Below are 20441 nucleotides of genomic sequence, written 5' to 3'. Positions count from 1 at the left end.
TAACAGGTTTTTGGAACATGAGGCAAACAGTCTGCATTCTGCCTAATAACGAGAAAACGTTTACATGGGGACTTTATTTGCACAAATTAAGTACAATTTATTCCTATTCCATTAATCCCAACAATCATTCAACATCATTGCCGTCCCCTCAATCACAACCACGTGATTTTTGGAGAGTGAAGTTACACAATTCACTCTTTTTGGTGGGATTTTGTGTGTGTGCGTGAGTTATTTGAAAGCCGGCATCGCCGCGCCATCCCGGAGACCCCTGGGGGCAAGCGGCTCCCACTTCCCCTCCAACCCCGCCTCCACAGGATAGACCCCAGACTGGGATCAGTCGGGAGCCCCCACGCCCCCCTACACACACACACACACACACACACACACACGCACACGTCCCATTCGGAAATACCTGAGGTGATCGGTTGCCATGGGGACGCACAAACAGCGCTCATTTTGAAAAGTTTGGCTCAAGGCGCCCCCGCCTCGGTGACGTTCAACTCGGAAATCAGAGCGATGACCGAAGTTGACTTTCAAGATGGCTCCCAGGCTTTAACAGCCAAAGGAAGTCCACGCACGGTACACATTCTCGGGCCAATCCATTTTTTAGGTGGGGGGGGGGGTAGTTTTTGAGCCTTAGCGTTTTTATTATTCTTATTACTATTATTATGATGATTATTATTATTATTAAACTAAGCTTAAAGGAATGCACTGAGCTTGGTTTTTATTCATTTGGGTCTTTATATAGTCAAATCTGAACTAAATTGAAATCATGATGATGATTTAGATTTTCTATTTCAAATCCATAAAAGACATTGATTTTAGTGAATTAAAACAATAGATTACATGTTATTAATTTGAGTCTTACATTTTTATTTAAGGTAATGAATTTGAAACGCTTATCCTCACAATATGTCCAAACTAATATAGTTTTGAAAAACAAAAGGTGACTGAGCAAAATACATTTGAAACTACAACTGCATTACCTTTAATTGGAATGAACTGAAAGAACATGAAACAAAAATGGATCTAAATAAGAAAGACATTAAATGTAATCAAAATAATTTCAATAATCCGAACATTAGAATATGTCAAAGTACATTCAAATAAACTTTTGAATAACATTTAAAATACAGACACCAATGCAGAATTAAAAACACTAGCTTTTAGTCTATATTTTAAAAATGTAAAATATGTAAAAAAATGAGCTCAATAAAAAAAGCAATTACTTATTAAAATGAATTTGAATGGAATTTGAACTTCAATTTCGAAGACAAGTCTACCTTTAAATTGATTTTAAATTAAAATCGTTCAAAATGAACATTGATTCAACCATTACAATTTTTATGGTAAATAAATTCCAAAAACAACTGAGTGTAGACAACACGTATCTCTCTCTCTCTCTCTCTCTCTCTCTCTCTCTCTCTCTCTCTCTCTCTCTCTCTATATATATATATATATATATATATATATGTATACATACGTCTCGAAATGCATTCAAATAGCTAAAAATATATTTAAATGAAATTACATTCAAATATATGTTATTCAATATGTATTTAAATAATGACCAAATATTTTAAGTTTGTATTCGAATAGTTGAACCATTGCTTGAAACAACCGAAAAGGGGGATTGAAGTGCAGAAGCGGGTCAAGTTGTGTACCTTGAAGGTCCGGAAGCAGTCCAGCGTGACTTGGTCGCCCTCTGGCGGTGTGGTGGTGACAGCAGCAACTGTCGCACAAGGCAGAAGGCAAATGCAGACACCCCCGCTCCATTGTGTGTGTGTGTGTGTGTGTGTGTGTGTGTGTGTGTGTGTGTGTGTGTGTGTGTGGTGAGGGGGAATCACGTTTGTTTCACTCAAGATCACTTTATATGGTTTGCATGAAGAAGTAGAACTTTTCAAAAGCACTGATGGACACATTATTTATTTATTTACATGTTTAACTTGTGGCCATTTATGAAAAGCTCCCCCTGCCCCCTTACGCTTTATTTACATTACCTGGAAGCCATTGGGGGGGAAAAAAACTGTACATTAAAAATGTTACAATAAAACAAGGCTGAAAAGCATCTTGATATAGAAAAAAAAGCACATTCAAATAAAACTGTTTTGTGTAACATGAATCCACAACGTTTTGTGAAAAAAACATCCAAACGTTCAAATCAATCTCAATGCTTGATTGAAATGGGCGACAGACAACAGGTCAGGATTTCAATGGAATGCTGCCCCTGCTGGTCGGGAGTGTAACAACAATCACTTGGACTGATTCGGAGGTTGTCTTTGTTGGTTGGCCAGAGAGTCTTGGCGACGGCTTTGCACCCACAGAGCGCTTGTTACTCGGGAAACGGTCACAAAGTCACGGAGGACCACATCGTCCGCTTTGCTCCACGGTCACTTTCAACTTTTCTCAGGAGGCCCACGCTGACACTTTGGGGGGAGTTTTGGTCAGCGTGTCAAAAAAGTAACATGACAATGGAACTAGGGAACCTTGTAGACCGCATGAACGGGTTTTCTGCTTTGACGTCAGGCACATCTTGCACGCTGAACCGAGTAAGCGGCAGCGGCATCTAGCGAACGGCATCTGCGTCTTTTGCAGCTTGCGTGTGCGACTAAGTCAGTCACACATGCACAATACAGCCAACTGCAAAAATGTTCTGCGTCCACCTTTGGTCCATTTTAATCACATACAGAAGGGCTGCAGGTGTCAAATATTTTAAGAATCGGTTATTCTATCATTATATCTATCATTTCACCGATTAATTGGATAATCGAGTAAGAACACTTTGCATTGAAGGTTACTGCGAAATCATTTTTTACCATCACTGGTAATTTAGCATGATTGTTGATTATTTGGTGAAAAGGTTGATCATGTTGCAACTGCAAAGCTCTTTTTGACATCGATTCAAAACTTTTTTTTTGGTGCCCATGAGTTGATTGCTTCAGTTCCTGGTTTGGTTTGTAACAGAAAATTGGCAAAAAGGTTGCTAGTTTTCCAACGGAAACATCGATGGTTGCAAATGACCCGTTTTAACGAAACTCCAAAGAGAATCTAAATCTGCTTTCGGGGAGGATGACAGAAATCGGAAATGTATTTCCTGTTGAGAGGCTGAAATCAGATTATTTGGACATTTAAGTCAATGATCAAAATAACTGTTGATTAATTTTGATATTGTAGATTAATCGATCCATTATAAAGTGTTGAAAACGTCTTGGTGTTTTTGTTTTCTTGAGCATGACACTTTTGGAGACGCGATGGTGCTGCCAGCCAACCAAAACTTTTCAAAGCAATGCAGGCGCTCTCGGAAGTCGCAGCCACAGTCAGGGAGTGCGGGGCGACTCACTCAAGTTACACGCAGGACCCTCAAGTGGGAGTTATGCGTTTGCAGAGGGGAAAAAAACAAAACACACTCATGTTGCCTCTCAACTTTCGTTGCGGTTTGTGCGTATCACTTAAGCAAGTCCATTTTTGCCTTTGACCCACTTCACGGGCCCAGAGCAAAAAACTTTCACTTCCTCAATGATTGACCAAAAATGTCCAAGAGGAAGCTGTCGAAATGTTAGGGGAGAAGACTGGGGGGATGTGGGCGTCACGCCGGATGGAATGGACGGTGATGACGCTGCCGCATGGCTAGCGTTAGCTTCTGAGGGCCGGGCTTCCGCTGTTGTCCGTCTCTTTGTTTTTGTCCTTCAGCAGCGACGAGAAGACCTGAAAGCAAAACGACAACAACAAAACGATTGACTCGTTACGACGGACAGTGGCGCCTTGAGGTACAAGTTCAATTTGTTCTGTGACCAGGCTCATAACTCAAAGGCTCCGTTCCCCGTGGAAAGGAGCAAAAATGTCCTGAACCTGATCCAGCAAAATAAACAATTTTTGCAATGTTTATTTGAATGAGAAAAAGCGAGTGCACTTTGTATTTCATGATCACCGATGAGACTGCAAAAGAATGAAAGTGTTTCTGTGTTGTTCACACTTGTGTTGCTCCTTCTGGTGGGCCCACCTTGGCCACCAAGAAAAGCTCATCAGCGCGGCACTAAGATTTGTTGTCAAAGAGTGAAAGCAGTGCAATATCATCGCATTTTTGGTGCACTCTGAATAACAGAACAGCAACCCTGAGCAATGCCCTCAAGAGTGCCTACGGTTGCAGTGAACCAGTACGCGCCCGGAGCATAGTTCCCAAGTCACCGGCAGATGCTATTTAGTGTTGACGTTAAGCTAGTGTGCTAAAAGGCACAGGGAAGCGACTCTCTTTGTTCGACATTTTGTATTCAAGTAAACTTGAGCTAGGAGTGGCCTGAAGGCTCTTTTTGGAAACGGTGGCTTACGATCTGAAAGAAAATCAACAACAATAAAATATCGACCAAATGATGGCTGCTATCTGGTACCCCCCCCAAAGTCGGGTCACTTTCACTTTTATCTTTGGGCGCCACTGCACTGTCTAATCAGAATCTTAATTGCATCTTTTTTCTTTTTTTGCGGACTTGCCGGTAGGCCAACCTGAGCCCAGCGGCGGCTCCTGCTGATCATGTGCGTGGCGGCCATGGCGGCGAAGAGCGCGTGCGCCTGAAGGTCTTCGGGCAGCCGGCTGAGGAACTGCGCCATGCGGATGAAGTCCATCTGCAGTAAGACATCCTGGAACAGGCGCAAAATACCCAAGCCGGTCCGGAACAGGCTCTCCTCGCCGTCGCGACAGAACACGTCCCACACGCGGCACGCAACGTCCAACGGGAGGGACTTGCTGTACAGCGTGAAGATCCTACCGCGCGCACACACAAACACTCAGGTTAAAGCCCCGCCTCCAAGAGCCGGACGGTGCCGCGCGATCGGCCGAGTCACCAGTCGATCAAGTAGAGGTCGGGCGTCAGCTTGTTGCTCCTGAAGTGGTTGAAGAGGCGCGGGAGGTTCTCCTCGAAGAACACCTCGAACACGGCGAAATACTTCAGCATCTGAAAAATCCCAAGCCACGTCAAGCACGCCCGCCTGCCTGCATGTGGTGTGCGCGCCAACGTACCAGGTCGTGGTCAACGCGGAAGAAGGCCATCTGGCACGGTTTGTTGAGCAAGTTGGCAAAGGTGACAAAGGCGTCGGCCTCCTCCAGGTTGAGGATGAGGACGGCGGCGATGAAGGACATTCCCTGAACCTGCGCAAACACCCAACGTGCACCACGCCTCAAAACACTCCCACAGTTTTTGTGACTGAAAGGCCATTTGATGCGTGAACGTAAAGTGCGGCGAGTGGGGAGGAGCCCCTTTGATCTTCCGTCCCCCCGCCTATTGCCCGAAGACGGCTAGGATAGGCTCCGATAGATGGAATGATCTGAACTGCCTGAGGATGGATTGGTCTGAATCAGCCCCAAAATGTAGAAAATGGAGGTCAATTAAGAAGAAAAAAAAAGGGGGGGCGGGGGGTTCTACATTTTACTTTCAAACTTTGAAAAAGAAAACCAGAGTGCATGCGTGTGTGTGTGTGTGTGTGTGTGTGTGTGAGACCTACATATCCGATGTCGGGTCGGTAGCACGTGTACGCTCCCAAGACGCTGTGAAGGACGTCGTGGTAGGGACCACCCTGCGTACACGCACACTGTGAGGAGGAGGAAGTGACAGCAAGCACTTCCTGTCAAGCGGCGGCGGCGCAGTCAAACCTTCTGGAATATGAAGAGCGAGGGGAAGGTTCTGGAGATGTCCAGCTTGATGAGGTCCAGACTGGACTCTCTGTCGGCGAGCGAGGCGCCGCCGTCTGGCAACGCAAGCACACGGTTCAAAGGTCAGCATCCCGTGGAGGGGGGCGGGCGGAGTTGGCGGCGGGGCGCGACGCACCGCTCTCGCTGTCGTTGTTGACTGAGCTGGTCTCGCTGTAGCTCCTCCATTTCTCTTTGGCGCGACACAGGAAGATGTCATACAGCTCTGCGGGAACACGACACGACACTCAGCGCTCTCTTCGGGTTTGGGGCGGGATAGCGAGATAGCTAGCCTGATAAAATACATCATTTAAAAAAGGGGCGGGATATGCAGACGTGGCATATCCCGCCCCCAAACACTCTGCCGCTTTGCGATTGGGGTGCGTCTCGGTGCAAATCGGCGGTGTGGGGACAAGACGGATTCGCTGGGCTTGGTGAGCTCATAAATAACGGCGAGAACTCATCTGGCGTACGCACCCGCTGTGATGTTGAGCTCGTTTCCGATGGCGAGGCTCCACACGCGCCCTCTCACGCTGGGAGGAAGGCCTTGCCACCACAACTCCCTCACACGACGCGTGGCCTTCCTAGACGGGCACAAACGCACACGCCGGTCAAGACGCTCATCGGCATTGCGCCTCAACAACACACAAAGGCAGCTGCTATTGCAGGAGAAGTGTCCGTGGTTTTTGTCTTTGTTGATTGAAAAGCTTTCCGGGCGAAGCGAGCGGCACGCTTGAGCGGGATGCGTCGCATTACAATGCAAAACCGTTTCCCTTTTTGTAAATTCCTCACGTTCCCTTTTGTGGTGAGGCAGCACGTCATCTCCGTCCAGAAGGCGGCGACGTAGAGCTCAACATCCACGTTGGCCTGTGCATTTGAGGCATTTCATTTTCCCCTTAGCAGCCGGATCTTGCAAAACCGATGACTGCGAGACGGTAGCGACGTGCGCTAGGCGGATGGTTGTTTTCAAACCGCTTTCAAGGTGACGCCTTCCGAGTTTTCACGACACAATACTTAGTGTGAGCTCTTGTTAATCTTACAACGGATAAATGACCTGCAATTAAAATATATATTTTTTAAAAACTTAAAACACACACACACACACACACACACACACACACACACACGTATCCACCCACATGGCGTCCCAGTTGGGTAGGATGTGCGTGTTCCAGACAACCATGGCGTTGGAGATGCTGTCCTCGTGTCGATGTCGCTCCTTCATCTGACGCTTCTTCTTCTGGGCGTCCTTTAACTCTGTTGCACGGGTGCACGCACACACAGACACACACACAAAATCAGCATTTGCTTCCGTCCCACCCATTTATTTTAATGCGATGGTCTTTCTAAAGACCATTTTGTTTCTTCTTTTTCAAAGAGTGTCAACGCGTGCATTACCTCTCCTCTTGGCCCCAGCCACCATCTCCTCGTACTCGAGTTTGTGTCTTTGTGTTTCCTCCTCAGATTTGGCAGGAAGGTTCCTAAGGAGCCAATCACGAGGAGGCGCGCTCGTCAGCGGACACGTGCCAATCATGACATACGCAGACGACACAATCTCGCAACAAATCAGGAATACCAAAGTGCGTACCACTCCATACGATTAAAGCGCCAATTCCAGTGCGGCTGGAACGTTGTGGGTTAAGCGTAAATAAAAACAGACTGCAATTTCCCGCTGCAGGGGAAAATCCTGCTACCAGCGGTCAGGACTAATATGACTTCTGCTCGCACTAACACCGCTGCTACTACTAAATCCTGACGCTGCAACTAGTACTTGCACCAGAGGTACTGACGGCGGGCGGTCCTCCAAGATGAGCGCTGTGGTGGAGAGGGGCTCGAAGTCCAGGTTCTTCCTCCGTCCCGCCGCTGGGGGGCGCTGAGGAGACACCTGTGCACAAACAAGACCATTGTGTAAGTCCACTGAAGCCCACAGTTCTTCTGGGACACCCTTCACCCATTTGCCATGACATCGACCAGTCCGACGTTTGTCTATATGCGCCTTGTCGTTGACCGGTGACCAGTACATTGTGTCTATATGAGCCCTGCGCTTGGCTGGTGCATGCCGCGCTTCCCGGCAGTCAGCTGACAAAGACTCCACAACTCCCCCAAACCCGCCCGCACGTGGACAAACGCTATATAAAACGTTTGAATGATCACGCTCGCGCTTGTCATCAAGATGAGGGGCGTCATGGGATCAGTGGTGCGCGTCCAACTCTTCCAGAAAAGGCTGCTGGCTTGGGAACCACACAGGCCAGACCACGTGACGACCGCACGATGAGGCCAGCCAATCACAGCACTCGTGACGCTCGCACCAACCTGCTCGGCGGAGCACGAGGCGCCGGGTCCTCCTCCGTCTTTGCCGGCATCCTCTCTGGGCTTGCCGAACAGTCGCCAACCTGGTGCATTGTGGGACGGCGGCGTGGATTCTTTGGCTCTCCGAGGGAACAGGCTCCTGCGGGTGGGGACGGGACAAGATCACAGTTGAAAGCGGCGCTCGGCCGCAAGAGGAAGGAAGTGCAGGACGATGGCGGGCAGGAAGTGTGACGTGACGCGAGGTGTTGCGACACGCCTCAGAGGGAACGCAAGATGCATTGTGGGCAGTGTACTCCTTCTCGGTGGATGACTGACACTGTATGTGTGTGTGTGTGTATACAGTAGTCCTATCATTACAACCAGTAATAATGTGTAATAATCAATTCTTCTGTAGATTTTTTTGTTAGATTACTCAATGAATCAGATAAAAAATAAGACAGTATTTCAAATGGATTGCGCAGAAAATGTAAAAGCAAACTTTCTGATTCAATCCCGGGTTTTGGCCGTAACATCTGTCAGGAAAAATCAGCAAAATTGGTGATTCTTAAGTAAAACAGGAGTTTGCGAGCTTTTGTCTTATTTTGAAAGTAAAGATGAGCTTGTAATTGTAAGCTCATTTCTGTCACCCCCCACAAAGGCAAACTTGCATCCCCGTGAATTGATGACATTTGCAAACATCAGCTTTTGCTTTGGAAATCACCAATCAAAATTTGTTCCAGAGCAAAGCAGTCGCTAAAGCATCCACTTACGTTTTCTGCACTGTCAATTTGAAATAACGTTATGCTTTTTTGGTTTGTTTCACTAAAGGGTTGAAAAATTAAACATCTATTTTTCTGATTATTGGATTATTAAATAATCGTTGGAATGAATTGGGGGGCCTGGAGGGCGTTTAGCGGCGCTCCTGTACGTCTCATCAAGGGAAGTTATTGCACCGTGTTGACAAATCCCTCCTCGCATTGTGTCGATTCAAGTACTGTATTGTACCTGGTGAAGAAGTGAACAATTCCGAACCTCGTGGGGGCGAGAGCGCTCTCGTCGCAGTTCGCCTGCGCTCGCAGGTCCTGTTCGGGTGCACTCTGGCGTCGGCCCGCTTCTAAAACTCCCCGAAAGTCGCCGCAGTGCTCCCCGAAGCAGAAGCTCGCCTCGTCGAGGGGCGACAGCGGGGTGGCGTCGCAGCTGAGCGACATGCTAAGGTTCGCTTCGGTCCTCAAAGTTTGAGGCCTGACGACCCAAGCGGGTCCGGCAAGGTCCTCCTCGTCTTCCTCGGAGGGCGAGTTGTCGTCGCTCAGTTCGGAGGAGGCTGACGGCTCTGGCGAGGGGGGTCCGGCGGCGCTTGAGGCCGACTCGTAGAGTTGCGCGGAGACGGGCCGGTCACTGCGGTCGTCTCGGACCTCGGTGGCGGCATGACAGTCCCCGTTGACGACCGCCTGCGGCCGGTCCGAGGCGCAACCGTCAGCACGCCCATTGGGCATGACGCCTGCTTGCGGTTGCGAGCATGGACACGTCCCCGGTGCTTTTCCCGAACATGGCTGCCCGACCGAACCCGTCGAGTCGATTGACACTCGAGCCCCGAGCGCAGCTGGACAAGAAGCGGGAAGGCCGGTTCCTCTTTTTCCTCGTCTACCCGCCGACTCATTTTCCGCCTCCTCCTCCTCACACTGTGACTCGGTGCTTCCGTTCAGGCCGCGGGGGTCCCGGAGGCAGCGCTGCGCCAAGTCCAGCATCCCGCCAGCTTCGTCACCTACTTGCCGCGTCACCGGACGTTTGAGCGCCGTCGCCGCTCGTCTGACGCCGCCACCTTCCTCCTCGTTGTCGTTCACGTCGACGACCACCGAGCCCGCGAGCTCCATGAGCGCCGCCATGAGCCTTAGGCCCGCCGGCCGGCTCGAGTCTCGAACCGCCCAGCCCGCCCCGTCGGCCCAAAACCGCAGCGGGAGGAGGTTAGCATCTTAGCCGCATCTTAGCCGCATGCCCAGGAGGTCGGAGAGGTTGGCCCGGGGGGCAGCTGGGGGACTAGCTGACGCTTTACGGGCCTGACGCGCTCATTTGCGGCAACACAACATCCTCCCCAGGGGCGAGTCGGCGTCGGCTTGCGGACAAAAGAGCTCAAATGCGCTAAATGTAGCCTGTTGTCGTTTTTTCATCTGTCGGCGGCGGCATTCCAGCAACATTCCGGCGCCATCTTGAAATACTCTCGCAATGACGTCATTGTTGACCTACTCCCTGCTTTCATTCAGTAGCGACACACGGTGGCCATAATTGGAACAGCACAAGCAATCCCTCACCGAAAGCTAAATCTGGCCTGTGCTACCTATTGGTTAAATGCACGTCACGTGATTGACACAAATTAAAAACAATAAAATAAGTAATAGCGTTCACGTTGACATCTATGTAGACATCTATGTACTCGGGTCACCATATTCATTTTCACCTTTTTGAAAAGGTTAGAAAGGAAGCATACCTTAGAGCAAAATCAAGTCGAAAAGAGCGCATTTAAATCAGGTCAACCAGTTGAAACACGACTAAGCCATTTTGACCAATTTTCATCAAAAATATCAATTTTTCATCTCAGGTTAAATGTGATTCTCTCCATAATGCACATACTGTAAACAACATGAATTCAGTCAATGGTAGGCACCTATCTTTTCAAACATCTTCGTACCAGTACCGATCTCAGACAAAGCTCTTGCCGGGACTACAAATTGTCAAAGTCGATGACTTTGACAATCATCCATCGTGGCAACAAAATCATGGCAAACAGATTGAAAGGTGATTGTAAATGGCTTCGGGGCGCGGCACATCCTAAATTGATGACAGTTTACCCAAGTAAAAAAGTAATAATCACGCTAATGACGGAGAGGCCTCGAAAAGTCAAGAATCATATGTGATATGTTTTAAATTATGGAAAAAAACGACATGCATCCTTTCAGTCATCCTCATGTGACTTGACATTATTTTCTTGTAATTAGTTACACTTTCTACATTATTTTGTAGACGGAAGAAGCACTTCATGTTGATTTGAAGGCATCCCTTCATCTGTTCCTTTTTTAACATCACTGAAGAAAAGAAAAAAACTATTCATGAAAAAAATAGACCATTTATAAACATCTGTACACGTGAATAAAAATAATTAGCACCACTCAAACAGGTTTCATCGTGAAACAATCTGAGAAGGCATTGCAAAAAAATAATTTAAAATGCTCTTTTGCAATTTTGGGTGGTACGATCCGCATCTTTCCCCGCTTGTGACGCCCACTTGGAGGCAAGGCCACCGGCCAGCCTGAGGTCCCATGGACTGTCGGATGCGCCGCTCCACCTTGAAAATGGCCCCAGTGACTTCTTTTGACACTTGCTTGTCATTTCTCACTCGTCATCTTGGTAGAGGAGTGGCTGGGGAACAGGAGCGGGCCAAGAAACGTGCGGCAAATAACGACAGCGTCAAATGACCGATCACTCGCCAAACAGGCACATTTTCAACTACTCAAGTCAACTAAATTCTCTCCAAGTCTGGTCCTCGTGAGACCCTATCTAGCCCCGGCCCGTTTCAGACGTTACCTTGCTCCAACGCAGCTGATTCAAAGGATCATCAGCTCATCATCAGCAAGCTTTGCGCAAGTCACAGAGGGAACGTGATCATTTGATTCCGGGGTGTTGGAGCAAGGGGGACATCGAAATCAGGCTGGGGAGAGGGGCTCATGAGGACCAGATACGGAGAAAACCGGCCATTGAGTAAGAGGCTTGAAGACCCCCGCCGGTGTGTTTTCAAGAACATTTGCCATTTTACTCCATTTTCAGCCACTTCATATGCGACTGCGCGTGCGTCACCTTGCTCTCCAGAACTCGTCTGCGGGCGGGAAGGAGCTGCTCCAGGGTGTGCGCCGGCGGCGCGTTGAGGGTCTCGGGCAGCAGGAGCACCAAAGCGCCGGCAGAGAGGCCGCTCAAACAGAAAACCCCGAACGGAACGGCTGTGGCCAACGCGCGCTGCGAGATGCGCAGCATCGTGGGAGGTACAACCAGACAGACAGACAGTTCATGAGTCCCGTGAGAAGGTCACAGCACTAATATTCACCATATTCATCATACATTTGGCACCAAAGAAGGAAGAAAAGAACAAACTGGATAAAAAAATCAATCAAATCAATTCAAATGGTGAGTCGAGGAAGGAAGGGAAGGCACTCACTCACTCACTCACTCACCATGGAAGGAACAAAGGGGGCGAGAATCCCTCCCACTCTGCAGGACATGGCGCAAACTCCCAGGCCGGCGTTCCTGAAAGCGGCCAAACGAGACTCAGGCGATTGCGCCCGCACGCGGGTGCTTGACGCCCGGGTGGCTGCGCCTGCGCTCACCTGACCACGGTGGGGTACAGCTCTGACGTGTACACGTAGACGATGTTGAACGCTGCGCTCACCGTCAGCTTTCCCAACAGCGCCAAGGAGGTCGAGCCCAGTGACGACTCTACACGCAAAAGCAGATCAATGGCTGGGTTTGCAATCCATGCATGCGGCGCCATCTCACACGCTAACCCAACAAAATAAAACTTGTTGAGATAAAAGAGCAGTTAACCCCTCCCTTGTTTTTAAAAAAAATAATTTTCTTATCTATTAATATGATGACATTGATTTATTTTCTCATCTCCCTAATTTTGCTTCTGTATTTTAGGAATGTTTTTTTCCCCCACGGGTTTGTATGAAGATGTGGATGTCAGTACGCCCACTTACGCATGTTTCCCCCCGCCCCCCAATTCCACCAGACATTTGGATGGGATCCAGTTAAAGATGAGCGCATGTTTCCGGCCACGCCTACTTTGCCCTCTCCTTGCGAGCGCATCTCACCTGTGTCCTCCGGGATGAAGATGGTGCAGAGGCAGGCACACGCAGCCAAACACAAGAAACCCGACAAACTCTTCCTCCGCCCAGCCCTGAAACACACAGTCACACGTTCAGGATTTTTTTTTTCCCCCCAAAGACGCGTCTGTATGGCACGCTTTGCTCAAACTACACCAAGGATCAACCATGATAGACACCTTCCTAAAGTATATTCCTTGTCATGGTGACAATGGCCCACCTGTCTCGCGCAAACTGGCAGCGGGACTCCCTCTAGCGCTAAGTGACAGGATCGCTAAGTATGGGACACTACAGTCGTGGTCCTCAACCGGTTGAGACAAGTACATGCTGTTCGTGGACCGGCAACCATTTTTTTTTCGTTTGCCAGTTTTAATGCACTGGTACTGACAACGAGTTAATTATAGAGTCATTAAACATTTGATTAAAATAGATTTTTTTTTTGTCCCCCATGCACAACAGTGACTTTGATGCTCATCATTTTTCCAACAATCATTTTGTGCTATAAAATACCAGCAACAATGAAAATGTGCTTTTGATTGCAAAATACCAGTAATGAATTAACAAACTAGTGTAACAATTTTGTGGCTTTCCCCCTTGAACTTTTTGACCTTTTGCCACATCTCAAGCTTCAAACAAAGATATAAAAGTGGATTTTTTTTTTTTTTGTCTGAAGAATCATCACCTAGTGGGACACAATCCTCAAGGGGAACAAAATTCATACAGTATTTGAAACTTTTGTTTTTTGTTTGTTTTTAAGAAAAAAAATTCAAATGGGGTGGGCAAAATTATTCTATTTTCCTGTCATTGCAGCCAACTCACTCCAGACGTTCTCTGAGGATCTCTGATTTAGCCGACGTTGACCTAAATGACTGATGATGATAAAAATGTGTGTGTGTGCGTGTGCGTGTGTGCGTGTGTGTGTGTGTGTGTGTGTGTGTGTGTGTGTGTGTGTGTGTGTCTCACCAGGGTTGGTTCATAAAGTAGACGCAGAGCGGGTAGGCGGGCAGCTCTACGAGGCCATACATGGCCACATTCAGGTAACGATTTCCGGACATGTCACCAGCGCCCAGCGTCAGGCCGTAGTACACTAGACTGCACACGTACCTGGAGAGACACACGCATACACATACGCACACACACACGCAGACCAAGTAAATTTTTTATTGAACTGATAAGGTGATGTTGCATCTTTCTGCTGCCTGTGTAGGGTCGCCATGGCTACGCGAGGTCAAGAGACGATCCTCACCAGATATACATGAGCAGGAGCGTCCTAAGGCGAAGGAGAGGATGGGAAGCCAACTGCAAGATGCCCAGCCTGCCACCGTCGCTGTCATCGTGGCCGTCCGCCGGCCTCAGACTCAACTTGTGCGCGGGGCGACCGTTCATCAGCGCCATGAAGCGCATCACCTCCAATCGCACACACAATTTGCCAGTTAAGCTCACAGTGATCCAATCAATAAAGTACCACATTGAGCAAATTGAGAGCAGAAATGCAACACGACTCACCCCCGACACACACACACACACACACACACACACACACACACACACACACACACACACACACACACACACACACACACAAAAGCAGCTTTTCCACCCCAGTACGAAAATTGCAAATAAGGATCCTGGACATTGCTTCCACTGACCTCCTGCGCTCGCTCGGTGCGACGACGACAGTAGAGCCAGCGAGGAGACTCCGGAAGCATTCTGGCGACACGGGAGACGGCCACGCCGAAGAAAAAGGTCAGCCGTCGCCTTGCCAGCCGCGACCGAGTGGGCGCGGGCACTCACGCAGACAGCAGGAAGCAGAGGACCCCCCAAGTGTTGGCCGCCGCCGCCAGAGTCCTCCACGGCCTAATGGCGAAACCCAGAGCTGCAAAGAGGGCGATGCCCACCGCAAACGTCATGCTGGTCAGCGTCCCTGCCGGAGAGAAATGCAAAACAAACAACAAATAAAAAAAAAAATAGCATTCCGACACTTCCCTGTTGTCAAGTAGCCTTTTGTGCAAAAATGCATTCAATCATTCACTTCAACAGTCCACAAAAAAATATTTACAAAGGAATGAGTGACAGAAATGTCACTTTCACATCCAGTCTAAGTGAGAACAAGGAACTGCATACCAGTTATGGCCCAGTAGGACTTGCCCACGTACTCCTGTGTGAGGATGAAGCTGACCAAGCCGATAGCGCCGTTCATCAGGCCCACCAGGAGGCGCGACACGGCAAACACCTCGTAGCTGGGAGCCGCCGCCGTCACGTAACCTAGAAGCACCTCCAAGAACAGAGCTGCGCCCCAACACGCCACGCTCATCAAACCTTGCCATGGAAAACCGCGCCGTGTCGGGTTGTGTCGTGTCGCTGTGCATTGCATTGGCCTGCCGTGTCATGAGTTGGCGTTGTTGGGACATGATAAGCGTTGCAGTGTCATATCAAGGTTTCATGTGTTTCATGTCATGTCATCAGGCTATATTGTCATGTAACATGTTGTCAGGCCTCATTTTCCGCCATCATCTTGACATGTCATGTCATGGTGTGTCACACAGTTCATGTTATGTTATCCCGTTGGGCCTAATTTTTCCTGTCATGTTGACATGTCACATGCTCCCATGTCATTTGTGCATGTCATGGCAGGCCTTCCACGTTCTGTTGTCACGTGTCATTTTTGGGTCATGTTATTATGTCAAGATATGCTGTAGGTCACGTCATGCAGTTTTACTTGATACTGTCGGATCACGCCGTCACCCAGCGCGTCCAAATGTGAGCCCTCACCCGTCAGGTAGACGGGTCTCCTCCCGACGGCGTCAGAGAGCGGCCCGAAGATGAAGCTCCCGAGCAGGAGGCCGGCGAAGAAAAGCGATCCGGCTAAATTGACCTTGTAGGCCTGCTGCTTGACCAGGAGCCACTGAGGAGGACGAGGGGGCGGCACAAAAGGAAGAGCAGCGCTCACGGCATCCTGGCAGAGGTGCTGCCCGCACGCGAACGTTTTCTCACCTCGGTCACGATGGAGTCTACGTCCCCGAAAAACGTGACCGACGACTGGACGCCGTCGTGCTTCTCCACGTGGAACTCTGGAGATGCTCCCACCAAAACCACCAACATGGATTGGCACGCCATATACACCTGAAACACATGCGCAGACATGCAGCTCAAATGACATCATCTGCAGCATACGCCAGGTTGACGATCCCGAGTCGCTTAGAATGGACATCTTTTTACTACCTATTCCTATTGCTTTATTTTGTCCAGAACCGTTTTGCTTCTGTGTGTGTTGTCGATGGAATATGCGTGAATACACTTTTCCCTGTTGGGACATTTCAGACCAGGCGGCGTTCGTGGTGTACGTCATTAGACTGCGACTATATCCGACCAAGGAATACGTCACGAGTCCGAGCAGAAGCACCCAAATAAACAAAACGAGCACTGTAGGTTGAAAAAATAATTACAAACATGTTGTATGAAAGCCGAATTGAATAGTGATTCGGATATTGTGTGGAATCTATGTCAAAATCTGTTTTAACTTCATCCAAGAATCTCAACGGTCACAATAGGTTCTTTTCTAAAGCGAGTTTGGCACGAAGTGAACTCGCGACAACGGATGGCGTGTTTACCTGCAAAATAATCAAACATCTGCACAGGTCGTGTAGACATACAAACATATGTGTCGTCATACATGTGTCCAAAAATCTTTTCGACGCGCGCCACGTCACCACAAGAAGAGGACCACTCGGACTTGTTTGCGGATTTGGCTCAGGTTACGTGTATTTTGCTGTCGTTTGTACGCAAGTTAGACTGTTTGAAGGTGGGCAAGCCTCACCTGAGTCAGAGCCAGGACGGCTACGGCTCGTTTCTGGTAGGCGCCGAACTCGCCCACCACCTGAAAAGCCTCCTCCACATCCATCCCGACTGCCGACAGAGGGCAGCCGCAAAGATGACTAGCAAGAGCAACCACCACTAGCACTTCCGGCTTGGTTTTCAAGACGCCGCCATGTTGCAAAGCAAAGCATTTGTTATAAATTTAGTAATTGTTTTTGCGAAATGTCTCATCCACAAATTCAAATTTGGGTATTCAAAATTTTTTTTAGTTCAATATTAAACCAGACAATACAGGAATACCAACTTCTGTTCCTTAATTCTATAGACAAATAAATGGTTCAAACTGTTGTTTTTTTTTTTGCTCTTCGTTTATTTTTTTAATCTCATTAGTGTTTTTTTGTATTTTCGTAATGACGATACTGTTGCTTTGTTTTCTTGTGGCTTGCGTTTCTTTAATAGGTTGTAAAAAAAAAATTCAAATTGTTTTAATCACCTTTGTTTTAAAGAGCAATTTATACTAACATGTACGATGAACAGCACCTTTAATTGTTAGCAGCCATTTGTATGGAAGAAAAAACACTGCTACGCACAACTTATGAAGAAACTTTCATAAAAGCAATTTGAATAACGTACAATCTTCAGAAGAGCCTCTTGTATAATGAACAACTTGTTATGAACAGTAACATGAATCCTGAATAGCAGCTTCTTTTGAACAAGCTCAACGAAAAAAAAAAAATAAATACAAGCACTGCTGCAACACAATTGTGAGACACTAAAACGCCCTGGCACGTCATTGCCGGAGGCCCATGACCCCCCCCCACCCCCCCCATTACATTTCTCTAATTTTTCTAAACAAAAAAACACTGAAATTAAAGACAGATGTGCTGTTTGTTTCATTTACCACTCTGGGATTTAGGTCTCCTAATTCACATCAACATCACGGAAATCATTTTAAAAATGTGTTTTCTTTACAGTTCAGAAAATAAGTGCATTCTCTTGAGAAAGAAAAAAAAAACAGTTTGATCATAAAAACTCCATTGATGGCCCAGTCCTAGTACATGTCTACTTTTACCGCGATTTCAATCAATGGGTTTGATTTTTGTTGTCATGACAAAGTGATGGAGTCAATTTTGGAAACGGTTGATTTCAATATGACTTATTATGTTTAATTCTGCATTTGTATTATTGTGCGAGTGTTGTTGTGTGGAGGGGTTGTGAAACAGGAGAACCGTGCTCAACTCTGCATGGCCCCAAGGAGCCTACAGTTGACGATCAGATAAGAGGAAACCAACGGAGGCGACCCTTCTGCAATTCTCAAGATATGCTGAATTGACGCATTAAAAGTGTTTATCAGGGTTATGCATTTGCTGAGGATGCGCTAAAATATTAAATATCATTTGGAGAGAAAGCTAGTGTAGGCACATCTCATCCATTAACTCCACGCAGATCCAAGATTTTGGGTGTTCACATTCTCATATTTTTTTCCCTCCTTCATTTCGCCTGGAACAAAAGAAAAATGCTCATGCCAAATATATTAAGACATAAAGGGCATTGGGCAGATCCAAATTTGGATTTGGGGCCTTGGTGGAGGTTTGCACTCAAATGAATGCTTCACTTGAGAAGGCAATGCTTTGGCACGCGTGTGACGTCCATGTAACAGGGATGAATTGGAACAAACATTTGATCTCCCCCAAAACTTAAACTGAGCGAGCGTTGATTCACAAACAGAAGCATTAAATGCTCGATAAAAGCCAGTGTAGCTAAGCTGCTTTCACTTCAACTCAAAGTCGGATTATTTTCAACTTCATGCCAACTGATACTGGATTCAAACTGATTTCAAAACTGCATTTTCATTTGGACTTTTTGGGGGTCACAAGTGAACTAGGGTCATTGATTGCAGTTTAAATTTCTCTCTGTCCTAACTCAAGCTATGTACTAATGTTGCGTCTGTCAAATGATTTGAACCTACTAAATGATAATTTCACAAATAATCAGCAGCAATGAATGCTCTCCGTCTTCAGTTCGAATCAACAGTGCCGCTGCTGGCTGGAACCTGAAAAAAACGGACAAAACAAAAGGTATCAGATTTCAGAATCATATGTTCAAACAGGAAGTGATGCAAGCACAAGAGAAAATGTCCTGCTGTATTCTTGCAAAAACTTTTGGCTTTCAAAGTGGAACTAAACCTCAACTCAATCTGTCGATAGTGACATCCTCAAACATCTCTGAGGCGACTGAGCTTCGATTTCACGACCGGAGTAACAGTCAGCGTGTCACCTGGCAACCTCGCCGGTCAATTGTTGCTGTTCAGCGGTCGTGACGTTTCCAAGTTTGTTCCCCCCGTGGCTCCATTGGATGGTCTTAACGCCAAGCCTCTTTGACGCTTGCTGCAAAACCAGGCAGCCACCACCACACCGCACAAGGCCCCGAGCGTGCCCGAGACGACTCCCGCGATCCCGCCTGGTCCCAAGCCGCCCCCCGGTCGGTCCTGATAGAAGGGGTTGGCAAAGGCTTGGCTCTCCTTCCGGCCCAAGGGATTCTGCATGATGCAAAAGAAACTCTTGACCGCGGAAGTCTTTCGGTCGATGGTCCTGTTGCGTACTTCCGGCATTTCCGTTTCGGGTTCAGTTCTCCAAATGTACGTGACAGGCTCCGCGCCACTCGTGTCCCCGCCGCAGTGGAGCGTGCAAGTCTCCAAGTTTTCGGAGCACGCGAGCGGGGTCGGGTGCACTTCCGGTTCCGGCACGAACTTGATCACCTTGACCGCGAAGACTTCGTCCTGCATCACGTTGTTCAAAGACACCGTGAAGGTGCCCGCGTCCGTCGCGACCACGCCCACAAGCTCCAGCACTGCGTTGCTCACGTTCAAGGCGATTCGGTTGTCGTAGCGGGTCACTTCATTTCCGGCCCACTCGGCGAGAAGGTTGCGGTTCCGCTGCCATTCCACGCTCTCGACGGGGTCTTTAAACTTGGGCCGCAGAGTCAGCGTTTGGCCCTCGGCGACGTATACGTTCACGATCTCGCCGACGGCGGAGCCAATAAGTGACCACAAACAAAGACAAAATGACACCCGACGCTTCATGTTCCTTCGCAGATTGAAAACAAAAGGCAACTGGACTTTAAACGAGCCAACTCCGCGGACACTTCAAACCGGAACTGCGCCTTCGATTTAACGTGTCCGTGACGACGCCAGACTCCAGTGATCGTCCTTTGCAATTCTCTCTTGACGCAGGACTTCGCAGGTAAATTTAAATTAACACTTCAAATAACGTGGCCGATGTGCTACTTTGAGGCGCACACAAACAAAAGTAAAAATGCTTTATCAAATCCACGAACTTGCTGTAGGCCCCGTAGAAAGGACTTTCAACTACCCAAGATCGAGTAAAAAACAGCGGCACGCCTTGAACTCGTGTTTTCGTGTTTACTGGGCGACAAAAAAAATGACTCATGATCTTCCGGGAATTCAATGAGTCAACCGCCCAACAAGGAAACGAACTGGGCCTTTAGCGGTACGGCCATGTTATGCCCGATTCAAATTGCCGCCGTTGTTACTTTCTCTCGTTGACCGCAATTTCGCTCGTAAATTTACACAATTAGCACCCCAACTACTGTGTCCCATGCGCTTAGTTGAGGAACACAAATGGTCGTTGCTGGGTTTTTTTCATAACATTGTGTAATCTGGCGCGACGAGGGCAGCGCCTTCAAAACCGAAAGTAACCGCCACATTAACCAAATTAAATAAAACTAAATCACTAGTCCATTTATACCAGGACTTTGCAATTTCCGCGCAT

The 20441-nt window shown here is 47.9% G+C and overlaps 3 protein-coding genes across 6 annotated transcripts; all 3 read right to left on the bottom strand.

Annotated features, from left to right (window-relative positions):
* Window positions 1-1908: 1908 nt before the first annotated feature.
* Window positions 1909-9718, bottom strand: LOC109510152 (TBC1 domain family member 12-like). Of its 2 annotated transcripts, none has more exons than XM_019860271.1 (13): window positions 8972-9718; window positions 7991-8126; window positions 7468-7562; window positions 7076-7158; window positions 6817-6934; window positions 6155-6261; window positions 5817-5903; window positions 5642-5736; window positions 5494-5565; window positions 5012-5140; window positions 4837-4946; window positions 4498-4756; window positions 1909-3705 (listed from the first exon to the last, which is right to left on the bottom strand). In XM_019860271.1, exons 1-13 carry the CDS (start codon window positions 9709-9711, stop codon window positions 3634-3636), a joined length of 2103 nt encoding a protein of 700 aa, XP_019715830.1. In that variant the 5' UTR covers window positions 9712-9718; the 3' UTR covers window positions 1909-3633. The 2 variants fall into 2 exon arrangements, with proteins under 2 accessions (XP_019715830.1, XP_019715831.1); XM_019860272.1 differs by having other exon boundaries at window positions 8999-9718.
* A 1282-nt stretch (window positions 9719-11000) lies between these two features.
* Window positions 11001-16848, bottom strand: slc22a15 (solute carrier family 22 member 15). Of its 2 annotated transcripts, none has more exons than XM_019860275.1 (13): window positions 16652-16845; window positions 15829-15957; window positions 15607-15739; window positions 14959-15123; window positions 14629-14758; window positions 14484-14544; window positions 14081-14241; window positions 13798-13938; window positions 12823-12908; window positions 12337-12445; window positions 12184-12256; window positions 11813-11968; window positions 11001-11377 (listed from the first exon to the last, which is right to left on the bottom strand). In XM_019860275.1, exons 1-13 carry the CDS (start codon window positions 16733-16735, stop codon window positions 11351-11353), a joined length of 1455 nt encoding a protein of 484 aa, XP_019715834.1. In that variant the 5' UTR covers window positions 16736-16845; the 3' UTR covers window positions 11001-11350. The 2 variants fall into 2 exon arrangements, with proteins under 2 accessions (XP_019715834.1, XP_019715832.1); XM_019860273.1 differs by lacking the exon at window positions 11001-11377 and adding an exon at window positions 11384-11666 and having other exon boundaries at window positions 16652-16848.
* An 807-nt stretch (window positions 16849-17655) lies between these two features.
* LOC109510221 (uncharacterized) lies at window positions 17656-20112 on the bottom strand. 2 transcript variants are annotated; one of them, XR_002167096.1, is made up of 2 exons: window positions 18843-20112; window positions 17656-18703 (listed from the first exon to the last, which is right to left on the bottom strand). XR_002167096.1 is itself a non-coding variant. In XM_019860389.1 (2 exons), exon 1 carries the CDS (start codon window positions 19730-19732, stop codon window positions 18944-18946), a length of 789 nt encoding a protein of 262 aa, XP_019715948.1. In that variant the 5' UTR covers window positions 19733-20112; the 3' UTR covers window positions 17656-18703; window positions 18928-18943. The 2 variants fall into 2 exon arrangements, 1 of the variants encoding a protein (XP_019715948.1); XM_019860389.1 differs by having other exon boundaries at window positions 18928-20112.
* Window positions 20113-20441: the final 329 nt, after the last annotated feature.

Source organism: Hippocampus comes, unplaced genomic scaffold (assembly GCF_001891065.2).
Source record: "Hippocampus comes isolate QL1 unplaced genomic scaffold, H_comes_QL1_v1.1 scaffold39, whole genome shotgun sequence".
Classification (NCBI taxonomy): domain Eukaryota; kingdom Metazoa; phylum Chordata; class Actinopteri; order Syngnathiformes; family Syngnathidae; genus Hippocampus; species Hippocampus comes.
This window is presented reverse-complemented; position numbering and strand designations above follow the sequence as displayed.

Coding starts and splice junctions, on each gene's coding strand:
- LOC109510152 (XM_019860271.1), bottom strand. CDS start 9,711: ATGCTGGACTTGGCGCAGCGCTGCCTCCGGGACCCCCGCGGCCTGAAC. Junction 7,159..7,467: donor ATCTTGGAGGACCGCCCGCC/GTCAGTACCTCT, acceptor TTGGCTCCTTAG/GAACCTTCCTGCCAAATCTG. Junction 5,141..5,493: donor ACCGACCCGACATCGGATAT/GTAGGTCTCACA, acceptor GTGTTTGCGCAG/GTTCAGGGAATGTCCTTCAT.
- slc22a15 (XM_019860273.1), bottom strand. CDS start 16,735: ATGGATGTGGAGGAGGCTTTTCAGGTGGTGGGCGAGTTCGGCGCCTAC. Junction 15,740..15,828: donor TAGACTCCATCGTGACCGAG/GTGAGAAAACGT, acceptor CGTCCTCCTCAG/TGGCTCCTGGTCAAGCAGCA. Junction 14,759..14,958: donor GTCCTACTGGGCCATAACTG/GTATGCAGTTCC, acceptor TCTCTCCGGCAG/GGACGCTGACCAGCATGACG.
- LOC109510221 (XM_019860389.1), bottom strand. CDS start 19,732: ATGAAGCGTCGGGTGTCATTTTGTCTTTGTTTGTGGTCACTTATTGGC.